Source organism: Branchiostoma lanceolatum, chromosome 1 (genome assembly GCF_035083965.1).
Source record: "Branchiostoma lanceolatum isolate klBraLanc5 chromosome 1, klBraLanc5.hap2, whole genome shotgun sequence".
Lineage (NCBI taxonomy): Eukaryota > Metazoa > Chordata > Leptocardii > Amphioxiformes > Branchiostomatidae > Branchiostoma > Branchiostoma lanceolatum.
This window is the reverse complement of record NC_089722.1, coordinates 19,026,166-19,042,702: the sequence shown is the minus strand read 5'-3', so window position 1 is coordinate 19,042,702 and position 16,537 is coordinate 19,026,166. Positions and strand designations below refer to the sequence as shown.

The following is a 16,537-nucleotide window of genomic DNA, read 5'->3' as shown; positions in this document are numbered from 1 at the left end:
TAGTTTAGTCTAGTAGACGGGTAGATCGTAAGATTTTTTATTACACGTTAAACAGCCTCATTACCCTACACATTGGGTACCTGCCTGTGGCACTGGCTGCAAATACACCTGATATTATATTATATTACCCTCCGACATCTGCTTTGAGATTCTAGTCAGAAGGTCGTATTTGGCGGGCTTCCACAAACGTTTTCGATTGGTCGAAACTTGTGACCATTAGCCAATCACAGCTAGTATTTCAATACATGGGGCCATGACCTCACTTCTGATTCAAGATGGCGGCGTCCAGTCAAATCTTGAGGTGTGACTCAAAACTGATGGAATTTATGAATATTTGGACGATAAATCGTGATATTTATCTTGTTAATTGTGACTAATGATAGATTCAGTGTTTTGCTCTTATGATCCTCTCTGCGTATGGATAGAAACGTGCGTTTTCAGCGTACAGATTCTTCTTCAAGTGATTTTTGTCGTCTGAAGTTGTGTAACCTAAGACATTCACGTGTGAAATTTTCACTTTTGTACGACAACATGCTTCCATTTGGTTCGTCGTATTTGTGTGTATATGTCTGTATGATAATAAATAGCTCCATCCTATGATTTCAATATGACAATAACCAATAAATATTTAAAGTTTTAGCAAACTTTAATAGATACATTGGAGTTCAAAATTTAATTTAGAATTGCGCGTCGAAGTATATGATCAAAAAATATTCAAAAATCCATAATACATTATTATCATACAGTTAGTTTCGATGTATATATGCAATCAATTATAATCAATCAGTCAAATTCAGATAGAATGTAGTACATCTTGTAGTTGTGATTCCTTGCTTTTATATTTTTGTGTCATTCAAAATACTGTATGTCTTGGAATATTTGTAGGTTTTCACGATGACCTCTAACAGTGAAACATAATGCCCAAATACGAACACAGAACAAAAGATATCAAAACAGGAAGTTCTACAGTACTGTAGAAAGCTACTTGGGGTACCATTATCAATTTTGACCATCATTTTCCCGACACTGTATACCCACCTACCACATAACATAAGGAACCATCCACAGCTTCTTCAGCTATTTGTGAGCTGGCAACAAACAAACACACACACACACACACACACACACACACACACACACACACACACAAATCACACCAAAAACATAAACTTCTTGGCAAAGGTTTAGTAGTCAAAGCACCAACGTTGACTTGTTCCCCTTGTCTTCTGTACAGATTTATGTACAGAGGGATCCACAGTAACTACAGACAGAATGCAGTGGAATGCAGGTTCTGGTTGTATCGTCAGCGGTCACAGTTCCATTTCAAGCAAAATGTTCCAGCTTTGTTCCAGTCCAGACACTTCCATGAGTCAGGTGGGTTTTTGAAAAGATATGTATGTAGAAATATCTGTCTTTGTGCAAAACATTTGTACATTTAGGTTGATGTAAGTACGCTAAATGTCTTGAGCACAGAGCAAAATATTCCAAACTCAAAATAGAAAGGAAAAAAGAATTTATCATTAGGTATACTATACCATGTTTTGTATGTTCTGTCATTTGTTCAACATTCCTGACAATTTAGATTTCAAAACACACAACTTTTATTTATTTTGCACGCTCATATCAGTTTTGCAGTCATCAGAGGATGACATCCGTCAAATCAGTATATGGCCTTAAAAATGTAAACTCAAGTGCATTAGAATACTCAGTCAGATATTTTTAACATCATGTTTTAATTACACAGACACACATTGAGCACAATTTTCTATTACAACAGAAATAAGGAGAACCTGTTAGAAAACGATTCCCACAATGTTTTCATTACCCGGATGTAGAATCAAAAACTTAATGTCCCTTACAAGCAGTCGACTAAAAAAAAGGTAAGAGTCGGCAGGTTTTGATCAGAAACAGAATATTTTTTCTTAGCCTGTATTACACTTCTGTCAGCTCGGAATGTGGTCTAATCTGCCTATGTCATTAATCACGCCGTCAGCGGTGCTGCGCAGGCGTACTTCTCTTGACCCCAAGATTTGACCCCAAAATCCAAGATGGCGGACGGACTGTGGAACGCCGATCTGAGTACATGTACTATACTTACTATGCTTCCTATATCAAGTCCTACGGAAGCCACGATATGTCAATCTGAGCTATTATATGTGCCCCCGTTATTTTGAAAACTCGGACAACCGCGGGTAAGCCAGTTGAGAAGTCAAAAAGTAGTTAAAAACTAGATTTGCTCCGTCAAAGTTGACCCACTTGGCGAACTTAGTATGAGAACGCTACGGTCCCCCGGCTTACTTACCTGTCTCGCAAATATCTTCTGCCAGGTTACCGACGGGACGTATGATTTCTGATTTGTTGACGTGAAGTGGAACGTTTCCAGTTCTTACAAGCGTCATAACTACGATAGAGATTAGAGATGTTTTCGACAGTTTTTCACGTGCGTACGGGCTGCCTCGCATTGGGCCATGCTACATTTATGGTACTTGTACGTTGTCAGTTACGAAGCTGAAATAATTTGTTTGGATGTCGCAAAATTACAACAACAAAAAAAACTAATAATTCAGCCTTTTACGGACCAATTTGTTTGTTTAATTGGTTTACGATATTTAGAGGGGCACTTATATAAGCCGACTTGTCGGACTATCTACACAATACACGACCACGCACACTTTAATTTAAATACCAATCGTAAACACATATTGTTGTATACAGCTTCACTCGCATATCTCACAAGACAAGACAACTAAAAGACCTACAAGTGGAAGGGGCCGTGGAAGGGGTCGTGATAATCTATAGAAAGACATGTGACATCACAGCAGGTTAGGTGCATCAGAGGAGAATATCTTTATATACATGAATTTATTGGCACTTGTCTCAAAGGAGAATATCTTTATATACATGAACATATTGGCACCTGTCTCAAAGGAGAATATCTTTATATACATGAACATATTGGCACCTGTCTCAAAGAAGAATATCTTTATATACATGAACATATTGGTACCTGTCTCAAAGGAGAATATCTTTATATACATGAACATATTGGCACCTGTCTCAAAGGAAAATATCTTTGTACACAATGTAACATGAACATAGTGTTAACTGTATCAAACTTCAAAGTAGAATATCTTTATACAGTGTGTACATTAATATGGTGTTACCTGTCTCAAAGGAAAATATCATTATATACCAGTACATTAACATGGCGTTACATGTCTCAAACTTCGTCAAAGGCAAATTTCTTCATGTACATGAACATAGCATTACCTGCACCAAGTCTTACAAGTCTCTTGAAGTAGGTTGTTTACCTAACTGCTTATAACATGAAGTTACTTTTTGCAAATATACATATATATCAATCAACTTGCTTGTTGTGTTGTGTTGTCACAATGTTCAGCTGTATACTGCCATGACTATATTTACATCAAAGACAGCATGTTTCCACAAAATACAAGATTATAAGTGAAACATCAAAGTTGACAAACATTGTCTAACTTGACTGAACTTGTGAAGAAAGTGTACCACAGACACCGATAAAATGTACAGAACATACCATATCAATTCATTTCTACATGTCTATATGACAATAATAGTTGACAAAACCGCTTACTTATATATGTACTACCAACACATGTTGTGATAGCCTGACAAAAAACATGACAGATAGAAATATATGTCAAAAATTGCATGCTTTAACAAAGCACATGAGTATTACACCTTAAAATCACAACTCAGTCTGACCTGCATCACTTAAGACATCTAGCTGTAAAGCACACTGGGTATTGTTTTGGTCAATGGCTTCATTTTGAACTTCAAAGTACAGTTCCAACAAGTCCTCTTTCTTTGTTGATCCAATTCTTTTCTCCATCAGACAACCTTTCAACATAGTACATCTTCACATCCTCTACTACAAACTGTACAAACATCTCTTTTATCTTCTCGACAATATCAGCTTATTCCAAATATGTTAGAAAACCCCTCACTAAATGACGAACACGAATACTCTCTATCTCCAACAGCATGTCCACACAGGCGACACTTTGTTCTCAGCAGCCCTATGTGGTCATCCTCCAGTTCTTCATCTACAAATACAATGAAATAGGCAAAATAAATAAAAATCAACAATGTTGAATTGTAGGTACACTATTACCACTATAATTACAACAATCAATCAATTATTAACAAAAAATATCTATAATTCAAGCATTTTTTTGATCCAGGACTAACAAAACAGTAGTTTACTATCCATAAAAATTGGATGTAATCTATATAAAATATCATGAAATCCGGAAAATTATTTTTATTATTGTCACAAAGTTTATAAATATTCAAGACAATCACCTCGGCGTAAAAACGTGGAACTACGGCGCTCTCATAATACGGGAAGCTATTTCCTATGGACATCAGCGATTTTGCGCCCCCCTCCCCAACCCCGCTAAAACAGTTAATATCGTAACATCGCCCACTTCAAAATCATCAACAATTCTTCCACATAAATACTAAAGGCTGAAACACATGTAGAAAGATAGCAGAGGGTCTATACTATTCAGGAAAATTATTCATTTTTCTTAAAAACATAGCGTATTGCAACTAGACAGACATTTCTCCGATAGAACCGGTGCTCTATCGACCCAACCGCCATAGAAAAACATACGGAGCAGGCGACTCGAGGCACGAAACCTTCGAAATTCAAAAACATGAACAATTTTTGCAAGACAAACAACCAGAAAACAAAATGGCGCCAGCGATAGCTGACCACGTCAACAATGACAGAAAATTGCTTTGGATAACCTAAAGGTCCCTAAAAATGTGCAGTTAGACCAGCAAAATTACCAAGAAAATGTGCAGTGGGAAGTCTTACCTGATGTTTCGCCCGCCATTGCCGCAAGGAAAGAGCGATTTCGGAGAGATTTGCGCGACGAAAAAAGCACTTGCAGACTTCTGGAGGCTTCTGTTAGGGTCAAAGACCTTGTTTGACCTCTGAACTGGGCAATACCAATGAATAAATAGGGGAGATAGAAGGGAAAAGTCTAGAAATCAACTGCACTAGGCTCTGGCGGTAAAATGACGTCATAGCCGAGCGGACGATCTGATTGGCTGGCTATTGGCGTCATGGACATAGGCAGATTAGACCACATTCCGAGCTGTCTGTCGCTGTCTTGGGCTGATTACAGGCCTCCCCCTGACAAGTGGAAGGGCTGCTATAAATAAGCTTGATTTAGTTTGTCTATTTTTCCCAGGCCTGATTTAAATCATATCCTATTCCCACAGGATCTAGAAGCTCCAGGAATGGCAGTCAAGAGTCAGGGTCCAGGTCTAAGGGTTTCCGGGGTTACCTGAGGTCGCTGAAGTGGTACCCAATTCCCCTGGCTGTGGGGTTCGCCTACATCTCCTACCAGCAGTATGGGCACATCAGGAGGAGGGAGGACAGGAGGGTGGCCGCTGTACAGGACCCTACGGATCTACTACTGCCTGACTGGACTGTAAGTTTGCTCACGTATCAGTTATTTTGTTAGGATGAGTTAGAAGAGTCACAGTCACGTAAGTATCGGGGGTTATCTCCTAGGGAAGACAGGAGGATTGCCGCTTTTCAGGACCCTACTGATCTTCTACTGCCTGATTGAACTGTAAGTTTGCTCACATATCAATAAGTATTAGTTAGAAGAGGGCAGTATCGTGGCAGAGAGAGTGGATTTTGCGCCGCACAAGCAACCTCTACTTAAAGCTGTGCAGTTCGTCCCGACCAAACCAAAAGAAGCAGAAGCATCATGGTACATGTAGTAATATCGTCAGGGTCATCTGATTCTCCTATTTTTAGTTACCAGACTGATTATGCTTGACAGTTACAATTGATTGGCTAAAGTTTGTTTTGCTCTTTAGATTTGTTCTGCACCTATACCAAATGTAAGCCCATTGTGTCTTTGGTACCCTCTGTTGGTTTGATAAATCTTCAATAGAAAGTTATGATATGAATAAATTGTTGTGATTTTTGTTATGTGAGCAGGTCTTGACCCAAAGAAGAAACTGCCAGATATTTGATCATGAAGATTTCTAGTGACTATCATAAGAACTGCAGCTGTTTGTATATTTCCTTAGATAAACATCATATTTTGTTTCGACTTCTAGTTACATGTTCCTTTAAACTTCTTCTCATCTTTCCATTTTACATATTTGCCTAACTAGTCGTGTTTCTGCCCAGTGACTGTTACAGTCCTGCTTCTAAGAATAGAATTACGATCCCTGTAGATAATCAGTTAGGCACAATTTCTGCCTAACTGATTCACAGTCTTGCACTATACAAAACTGATGACATCATCATGTTTACCAGTACCACTAGACTTCCCTTCCAAGTTACTGTAAATGCCTTTAAGATTGCAGTGATTTAATTTCGTGCCAAGGAGAAAATGGAGCGTTCACAGTGGTTTTGAGTTCACGGTAGCACTATAGTCACATACTGTACAGTAATGGAAACACGGGAACCTTTATGGTTTTAGATTTGCAGTGAAGCGATCACCACGAAAATTGTAAACACAAAACCACCATGAAAATTTCAAGAATTACAGTAGCAAACCCAGATGTTACATCATACACAAACACTCAACTGACTCAGGCCAGTACAGGAAGTGACTGAGATTTTCAGAACGTTCATTCTTTGTAGTGTTAAGAGTTAGAGCAACTTGCTTTACTGTGTATTTTGAAGCTCCTTGGTTAGAGACAGCCACAGTAAAGTGCTGTAAGTTTTAGTTAGACTATCCTGGAGCCTGTTTTTGTAAGAAAAATGCCAAGTGTCTTTGGCCGCTACATCGGGCAAACCAGCAGACTGTTGGGTAAAACTCAGGGCAAGGCTGGGAGGTTGATCATGAGAACTGCAGCGGTTGGAAATGAACTTGTTGTGAAGAGGGGCCTTCTACGGCTGGGAAACTTTGCTGCATTGCGTGTTATCAAGAAGAAGAGAAGTGGTTTAAAGGGAAGGAAGCATTTCAAGAAGGTACAACGTACAGTCTATGAATTTGTAGAATTTGATCATGCATTAATCCATGTATCAAAATCATTATTTTACTGTTGATTCTAAAGTCCTCATAAGTTAACAATTCTACATATTAAGGACCACCTGGCCATTGTCTCCATTTTTTGGTGTTCCTTTAGATCACTTTTCCCATTGACTCAACCATTGAGAATCATGTTTATAGTGACCCCGTGTCCACATCACCAGATTTAATTTTTCGGGTGTCTTCTTTGGCAGTTTTTACGGTACATCGGGCCATAAGACAGGGATAATGATTCTTTATGTTTTTTATATGAACCCTGCTGAATTCACAACAGTCCAAAATTATTATTTTTCTTGCTCTTGTCGTATCAATGATCAACTTCTGTGATATGCAAACCTGTTTGTTTGCAGTTCCAAAATCCAGTCATTGGCTCGTTATTAGCCTGTCATGACACAATAACCTGTCACTCAAACCTCACTTATTACCTCCATGACGAATGGAGGTGTAGTTTTTGGTTTGTTTGTGTGTGTGTGTGTGTATGTATGTGTTTCCGCAGCTATAACTTAAGAAGACTCTATATGGATTGTGATCATCATATTTGGTATCTGGGTTGGCGTTGTAAACCCAAACTTTGAAAGGTCAAGGTTGATTTTGAACCCTCTTACGGCTGACCTTGAAACTGCAAGTTTGATGTGTGTGTCTGCAGCAGTATCCTAAGAACCTCTCGATAGATTGTGATGGTATTTATTATTTGGAATATGTTGTGAACACAATGGTCAAGGTTGAATTTGGGACCTCTGGCAGCACTACAGCAGAACTTCCGTTTTTTGTATCTCTGGTCCTGGACATGCTACTGATCTTGTTTCACGTGTTATCAACATGATGGGACAATGTTTTATTTGATTAAAAACATCAGTTTCATTAATAACATCAGTTAACTTAATCACTCTGATTCTAAAATCATATATGGAGATGAAATTTAATTGATCTGAGTGATACGTACCTTATATTTTATGAATGAATATTCTAAAATGACTTAACGTGAAATTGAAAATCAAACAGCCATAAAATTGAAATTATTGTGTGTTTCAAGGGAAGTCCTTCCTATTCCCATTGGTACATTATATACACTAAATCCATATTCATTACTTCCCTAATTGCATTCAACAACAGCATTTAAACTTTAACTTATTTAAAAGCAACTTGAAATCAGCTAATATATACAGACAGATCCATTGACTTGCACGTCCATTTGAAATGCAAAACAGAAAACAAAGAAATGCAAGAATGAAAAACTGACAGTAACTGTATATATATATATATAATATATATAGAGGGTGAGAGGGTGGATATATATTATATATATATATAATATATATCCACCCTCTCACTTTTTGAAAACCATTCTATTGTTCTACGTTGATCCTAAAGTGAACTATTTCTACAGAAATACAGCCCTAAGTTGTTCCATCTAGCAATTGAGGTTTGAGGTTTCAGTTGTAGGTCACATGATACAATAGCAGACAATGGCTGTTTAAACCACCTACCCTTCACCCCCTGGGCACATCAGCATGTACATGATTTATATATAATTGTAGCATAGGAAATATGAAGATGGTCCCATGAGTGCTTGGAATGGTGGGAACAATGGAAGAGTGCAAATGATTTTGGAATTTTCGGGGATGTCCAGTTTTATCGTAAAAACCCATCCACAGATTGCTGAAATATTGATAAATCGTAATCTACACACAAAAATAAATGTGTTGTTAAACTTGATTTTGTTGTTCTAATGCGAGCTATGAGAACTATTTGTAAAAATTATGCAGAGTGCAAGGGCTTTCTACTTCTGCTCCCCCCGTGTCAGTCTCACTTTGGTTCGTCCCGGTTTCCCTTAATGGAAGCATCCGTTAGCCGGTACCCCGCCTCCGCGCCGGTGATGATGACGGTGTCGTCGGGAAAACAGAACGAACGGTAGCTGACGATGGAAGGACCGGGAAGACGGGACCGCGCGGGGAGATTTTGCTTGTGACAGTGGAGGAGAGTCGAGTGATGTTCGTTTCATGGCCCCTTGCACTGGGAAGAATACGGGTGGGTGATTTGTTTCTAACCACACCGTGTCTGCCATAGTGACCTAAATCCCAAACCCTTTGTTGCTTTCGCCAGAAATATGTATTATTTAGTACTACGATCCTCGAGGAAAATGTTGACATAATTTGTCTGGGTTTTATGCATGATGTTGCTGATTTTATAGCTGCCTGCATACAGGCGTACTACAGGTATTATTCATGAATATTCCAATATGCTGACACCATTCAAAATGTCTGCTATTGTTGTATGGGTATTGAATCTGAAAATTGCAACTTATTATTGCGGGTTGGTCTCAGGTGGACAATATCAACTTCCTGTTACAAATATCAGGACATATCAGTAATTTCTGCTCCATCTCAAATTTCAAAATAGGCATTTTAGACAGAAAAAATGGATGCCATATGTATATACTGAGGTCACATTTGGCACGACCTGTATATATTAATAATATGTTACATTCATACTGTGCTGGTACTAAAAAAGGTCAAATTGAATGTAGCACCTCTGACTTGTAGGACAAAATGCAGGTTTGCATATGTGCCTGGGGAAAGTGATTCATCTGTATTTGAGGGGACTATGGAAATATTTTATTCATCATGTCTGGACTGGGGAATATCATTATGTTCAGTTCTGAATATGGAACTGGGCACAGAATCCCTCTGATTTCTTCTTCATTTTTGTTTATTGAAATCAAGAATATGAAATATGCCTGGGTCATGTGCATAACTAATAAACTGCACGTTATCACAGGCAATGTATTTTGAATGCCTCAGATATTGTAGGAAAATTTGTAGAGGTGACATACAGCTACATGAAGTTCAAGTATTGACAATTTCCATTGACTGGTATGAAGTTGATTGCCTTTCTATGTGAGGTTTCCTTGACAAAATCTTGGCACCGGTGACATTTGGTCAGATTTGTATGTGGGCCCGGTCAAGTTAGCTTTGTGTTTACAAACGTTTCAGCTCAGACTTTAAAAATCCAAAAATTATGCACAGTGAAGATTATAGCTGGAGTTTTGTTAATATTTTGGGTGGTCTTGTTTTTGTATCGTTTATCTGGATTGCCATCTCAACAAGGGACATGTGCCTAAAGGTAACATCAGCTACAGGTACAGAGGTTTCGGTACAGGTACCTACCTGCCTGTACATTTATGTACCAGAACAATTTGACAATGTAACCTGTGGTCTTCAATTTTGATGACAGAAATATGATAACAGTTAACAGAATGTTTATTTAGACTCCAGCTTTCTTATGCAGAAAACCCATATTACTTTCGAAATGATTACAAATCAAAAATGGACTGCTGATTTCAATGACCATACATTGTTTTCAATTTTTCCAGTGTTAAATTTTGTGGTTAGAATAACACATTTTTGAAAAGTTATACACCTGAGTGTAAGGTACTAGTTCTGGTATATTGATGTTCTGGTATTTTGGACCTGTACTCATCCATGTCTGTGCCCAAAATCCAGGTGTGCCATTGTATTGCCCTCATCAGTTTATTGATCAGTTATTGACTGATATTGACCAGTGAGGGATAATGGTTTCCGTCATTGTTCAAACTGTAATAATTGTATTGTTTGTACATAGCAGACCAGCTGCAGGTATTTTCAGAGATAGTTGGTAAAAATTTCAGTCCCGAATTGAGATTTTGTTCACTTTCTACCAACTATGCATTTCAAATACTAAACCTAACAGTTAACTTAAGAGTTCCTCATAGCTAATATATGTCATTTTCTGAAACTGCCTGTTTCTCCAATGGTACACACAGTTTTGGAAGGTGCAAATTTTCCTTCCAGCCCTGCCATATTTTTTTTTTTTTACAATTTCCTCCTTAACCCTTAAGCTGCCAGTCCCGACTTAATTAGGGATACAGAAATATGCCTTGTGTGCTGGACCCGGTTATAACCGGGATAGGGTATTCCCCAGAACAAAACAGCTTTGCGTGCGTGTAGCGCGCGAAGCCGGGAATTTAGGGGAGTTAGCGCCGCCGGGTGTTTCGCGGGTTTCGTGAGGGAGGTCAGGGGTCAAACATTTTTGATTTTTACTTGGCTAAAAAACCTGGCAGCTTAAGGGTTAAGACTTGCCATATAAATTTGTACTTTAAAGTGTATGAGAACCTTCTCACCTTCTCTCCCCCTGAAACTGTCAGGACTTAATGAACGTAAAGGCCCACACGCTGTTAGTCTTGTTATGAAACTCCTCCTAAAACTGTAACAGTACAGGTGGCCGGGGTTTTTACGTCTGCCTCCTGTTACAGTTACGTTTTTGCCTGAGTAACATCCTCCGTATTTGCCGCTATAGTTAATGCTTTCTGCTTGCTAACCTCACACAGTAATGCATCACATTCACAACATCAGCCTCCAGGGAAACTGTGGTAGCCTGAGTACCATCCTCGGTATTGACCGCTGTCTCAATGCTTTTTGCTTGCAAGGAAAAAAAATTCAGCCAGCGGCCACTACGGAGGACGGTACTCAGGCTACCACAGTTTCCCTGGAGGGTGATGTTGTGAATGTGATGCATTACTGTGTGAGTGGGACTGATCACGATCAGGAGAGGTGTTTGCATTACTTAAGGACCTGTTACAAACAGATTATCATCATTAATCTACGGCCATCGCTCAACTGACCTTACAGGGCTCGAAATAGCTTCTTTTTTTTTGTTGTTAGTGTCGCCTAATGCTAGGGTCATATTTCCAAGCCGGGGCCCGGTCAGTCAGCTTGTGGGAACAAAAACTAAGATATAAAAGACAACAAAAGACACAAAACTTTAAAGAAATTATTCCTTACTATACGTTATGTATATTCTTGATACATGTATGCATCTTTTATTCTTTGTTTTCTCAAACAGCCCGGTCGGGCCACGGCTTGGAAATGTGACCCTAGCATAACCGGTAAACTCCAATTTTGCCTGTGCTAACCTGACATTTTTGTGTGCAGTTAGTATTTCAAGCCCTAGGCCTGGTGTCCCATTGCAATAGCCATGTATTGTATGGGAGCCCTGGAACTAACTTGGATGACATTCAGGCTACCACCGTAACACTCTGGTCAAATGGCATTTGGAAAAGCACTTGGAATCAGGAAATCTAATCCGCTTTAAGCCGTGGAGTTTCAATTTCTTCCTGTCAATTTACACTTAAGTCTTCATCTTCATGCCTGTTGACATTGTGTGCCTCTTTCCTTATAATTTTCATGCATATTAATGTCTTTCGTAACTCTCACAGTTGTAAAACTATTTGACTTAGCGGTTGATTAGATTATCCCAATCCCCAGTGTCCTTCCAGATATAAAGTTACAGGTATTATGTCCCTTCTGTCAGGACGTCTGAATGTCACCTGCATTTAGTACTGGACAGTAATAATGTTAGTGAGATGGCTAGTGTCCATGCCATCATCTAATACCATTATTCTCTCATCCCAAGGTAGTGATGTACAATTGTTTTTGGAGTGTATGTCTTTGTGTCTATGTCTATGATGATATAATACATGTATATCCTCAGTATGAGACCAGGGTTGGACATTGGCCTGATTGCCCAGTTGATGGCTACACCATTTGTCAGGAAATGCAAAGTAGTATGGGTAAGGGGGTGAAGTCTGCCATCTCTGATTGTGTTGTTATTGCTACAGGTGCAAATCTACAGGAAGCTCCCCCTGCGCCTCCTGTCCAGGCTGTGGGGTCACATCCACAAGGCACAGCTCCCTGTCTGGATGAGGGGGCCACTCCTCAGGTAACTCTCACCTGTTACAGATCAAACCCAAGATATATGGTATGGTATGGTATGGTATGGTATGGTATGGTATGGTATGGTATGGTATGGTATGGTATGGTATGGTATGGTATGGTATGGTATGATATGATATGATATGATATGATATGATATGATATGATATGATATGATATGATATGATATGATATGATATGATGTGATATATGAGATGAAGTCAATAAAGTCAAAGATGTAATGTTGTGAACTTCCACAAGGCACAGCTCCCAGTCTAGATGAGGGGTAACTTTCACCTGTCACAGTTTAAACCTTAGCCACAAGACATAATATGTGGTGAACATCCACAAGCCATAGGCACGTTACTCAGTGAGCAGTGGATCTTAAGTGGCAGATAGTTTATGGCGCCCCTGTCCCTCTTGAGGGATGGTTGTGAGGCCCCCGATTTTTGTGTTTGAAAAGTACAGCTTACTTTGCTTCAGATTCTTAGGATGTTTTCATAAGAATTATGATTTTGTTCCCTTGTAGGTTATATATCTGGTTGTTTGACTGTAATCTCCAAGAGGCGGCTATAGAGGACCTGACGCACTACAGCAATCTCAACGAGTTCTTCCGCCGGCAGCTCAAGCCCTCCGCCAGAACAATCGACCAGGAACACAGTGTGGTGAGAACAGACAAACGTTGTTTCATTGTGACACCATCCTTTGTACATTATCTCCTTACAGATCTTCCGTAAATGCTGGCTAATATAAGACGGTCACACAGCCATATGACATCTTTGATTCTTTGAGTATGGGACCAACTCAGTGGGAAGTTCCCTCAACACTGAAGACCTAAAAGGTAAAGTGTAAGAAAGCAAAAACATTGTGTAAGAAAGCAAACACATTTCTATTGAAAAGTCGTGTGGCAGTAGGACCATCTTGGCCTGCAGTCATCAGAAGATCTGTTTGGAGGTTGCCATTTGAAGCTAGGGCCAGCACAATAGTAGTACTACTACTAAGTAGTAAACCGGTAAACTCCAATAGACAGTAGTAGTGCTGTCTACTGTATTCTGCTGCTGCAGTGGTCTGTATATACTGTACATAGCGTCTGTCAGGACCAGTGGAGGATTAGTTCATCTGTTCATTGAGTTCACTTGAGCTTAACTGTTTACTCTGAATTTCACTTTTACTTTCAATCTGACTATTCAAGTAACTTCTTCCCAACACCCCCAGGTGAGCCCCGCGGATGGTACGGTCCTACACTTCGGCAAGGTGGAACACAACATGTTGGAGCAGGTGAAGGGGGTGACCTACTCCCTCCAGACATTCCTGGGGCGCACCAACAACAACTGGTGGCTGTCCAAGCAGACTCTGAACAACAGCAAACCTCCCGACGACGAGAACTATCAGCAGATGTTGCTGGAGAACCCTGAGGAAAACGAACTGTACCACTGTACGGTGTACCTGGCGCCAGGCGACTACCACAGGTTTCACTCTCCTGCAGAATGGGAGGTGCTGCACAGGAGGCACTTTCCTGGTCAGTACTAGTGGGAGGAAAACGTTCCGTTTTTGTGAAACGAAAAAATTGTAACCTGTACATTCGTCAAGAACAAGTGACCTCCTCTGTGTAAGAACCACCTGGCCATTGTGACCACCTTGTTTTTTTACAGAGCTCATCTATGTAACATTTTTACTCGAAATTCATTTTTGGGAACTGGTGCTCCTATAGCCTCAAAATTTAGGTGCACGCAAAAACATTTGGGAGCACAACATCAAATATTAAAAGAAAGTACAATGTCGTCAAAACCAAATTACAAACTTTACTGGCTCACCTCGAATCTTAAATTCTATCATTTGCCTACTTCAAAATTCGAAACAAGTGATACAACAGAGGTTTCATTACATTTCTGACACTTGATTCTCAAGAATTTGCCATATAAAGAACTTGGTGCCCAGCTCCAACTTTAGGTGCACAAAAGTGCATATCCACCCAGTATTTCCAGCCATGTGTTATGTTTGTAGGACTGAAACTAGTGAAAGGGTTGTGAAGCACTACGGATGAGGGGATGATTTCTGCCATGTCTGATTGCCTTATTTTCCCCCAGGTGAGTTGTTCTCGGTGAACCCTGGCCTGGTGAGGTGTATCCAGGGTCTGTTTAACTATAACGAGCGCGTGGTGATGTCGGGACGGTGGGACCAGGGGTTCTTCTCTATGTCAGCTGTAGGGGCGACCAACGTCGGCTCCATCAGGATGTACATGGACAGTGTGAGTAAAAAACTAGTGTTAACAGTACTCCACGTTACCATGCTGGTTATGTCTAAATGGAAAGTAAAGTTTATGACCCGCCTGTTCCTCTATTTATATGGTGTCATCATCAGGCCTGGTCATTTGCTATATTACCTCCGAATAAATCCACCGAGTGAGTGAAGGAAATAAGGTGATTTTATGATGAGGTGGTTATTGCAAATGACCAGGCCTTATGACACCACATACACCGAGAAATAGGCATGTCATCAACATTATCGTATGGCCTGTCCAAAATGACCCATATAAGAGATAAAAATTCCTGAAAACACATATGAATGTATATATACATTTAATACTATTAGTCTAATCATTTCTTCAAACTTTCCAGCCAATAACTTGTAACACTGTTGGGTAACATATCATCATGAAATATGTACAGAATTACTTTACTTACTTATATACAGATTTACTCACTTGAAATGTGTTCATTTTTTGTATCAGGAGTTGCACACCAACTTGCCAGGAAAGTGGAAAGGTGGTCTTTTCTACGACCGGGTTTTCTTCAACGAAACACAGGGAGCCGGGGTAGCCGTGAAGAAGGGGGAAATCTTCGGCGAGTTCAACCTCGGATCCTCCATTGTTATTATCTTTGAAGCCCCAAGGACATTCTCCTTCAAGGTCAAAGCCGGGCAGAAGATAAGATTTGGGGAGCCGCTAGGATGTTTTGCAGAAACGGACCAAACGAAAGTAGAGGACATTAAAGTTACAGAGATGCCAGAAGCAGTTGACAATGGCAAGCATAAAGAAGAATGACACCACTGTGCAATATCAATGTTTTCTTGATCTAGGGGAAGGAGGGGGTGATATACATGTAAGCGGGGGCAGGGTCAGTTGAAATATCCCAATAAGCTGCTTCACCGTTTGAACTGCGCATGTGCAAGGTCAAAGGTGAAGGGCCCTATCTTGTAAATGGTTCTTGTCAAGAAATGTTTTTTTCTTTATGTCTCAGGGACCTTCAACTTTGACATATGACCCTCAATACATCACACTGCACATGTGCAGTTAGAACCATGAAGAAGCTTATAGAAATATACTTCTCCAGCCAAAACTTTGTTTTAGAATGAACCTTTCATTAGACCTGTTTGTTTGCATAACCAATAAAACAGCTGTAGCACAGAGCTAAAAGAGCAACGTCAAAATGAACCAAAAACACAGAATTGTATCCTTCTCTAATCCATAACATTGGAGTAACCATTATTACTGTTTAATTTCTAATTGGTCCAAACCCGGTCCACTGAGTTTTTACTGGTCCAATTTTTTCAGACCAGTCCAGCAAAAAATTAGCCTGGGTGCCATCCGATTACTACTGATTTTTTCAGGGCAGCCAGTGTAGGAGCCCCGGTAGTAATTGAATGGCATCCAAGCTAGCAAGAAATACAGTTTTTTTGTAATGATACCATGTACAGGGATCCACCCTAGCACGTAGCATCTAACTGACATCGAGT

At 39.8% G+C, this 16,537-nt stretch overlaps 1 protein-coding gene and 1 long non-coding RNA gene across 3 annotated transcripts; one reads left to right on the top strand and one right to left on the bottom strand.

Moving 5' to 3' along the window:
* Nucleotides 1-244: 244 nt before the first annotated feature.
* LOC136439450 (phosphatidylserine decarboxylase proenzyme, mitochondrial-like) lies at nucleotides 245-16,217 on the top strand. Of its 2 annotated transcripts, XM_066434901.1 has the most exons (8): nucleotides 245-301; nucleotides 1,235-1,374; nucleotides 5,275-5,486; nucleotides 12,709-12,809; nucleotides 13,332-13,467; nucleotides 14,018-14,321; nucleotides 14,890-15,050; nucleotides 15,534-16,217. In XM_066434901.1, exons 1-8 carry the CDS (start codon nucleotides 276-278, stop codon nucleotides 15,843-15,845), a joined length of 1,392 nt encoding a protein of 463 aa, XP_066290998.1. In that variant the 5' UTR covers nucleotides 245-275; the 3' UTR covers nucleotides 15,846-16,217. The 2 variants fall into 2 exon arrangements, with proteins under 2 accessions (XP_066290998.1, XP_066291005.1); XM_066434908.1 differs by lacking the exons at nucleotides 245-301; nucleotides 1,235-1,374; nucleotides 5,275-5,486 and adding an exon at nucleotides 6,600-6,991.
* On the bottom strand, nucleotides 2,954-5,149 carry LOC136439486 (uncharacterized). The gene is made up of 2 exons (XR_010756538.1): nucleotides 4,865-5,149; nucleotides 2,954-4,085 (listed from the first exon to the last, which is right to left on the bottom strand). It is a non-coding gene; the product is annotated as an uncharacterized lncRNA (long non-coding RNA).
* Nucleotides 16,218-16,537: the final 320 nt, after the last annotated feature.

Bases quoted from the DNA above. Each gene is read 5' to 3' on its own strand.
- LOC136439450 (XM_066434901.1), top strand. From the start codon at position 276: ATGGCGGCGTCCAGTCAAATCTTGAG. The intron at 302-1,234 runs GTGTGACTCAAA...TCTTCTGTACAG, and splicing joins GCGTCCAGTCAAATCTTGAG to ATTTATGTACAGAGGGATCC. The intron at 14,322-14,889 runs GTCAGTACTAGT...ATTTTCCCCCAG, and splicing joins GCACAGGAGGCACTTTCCTG to GTGAGTTGTTCTCGGTGAAC.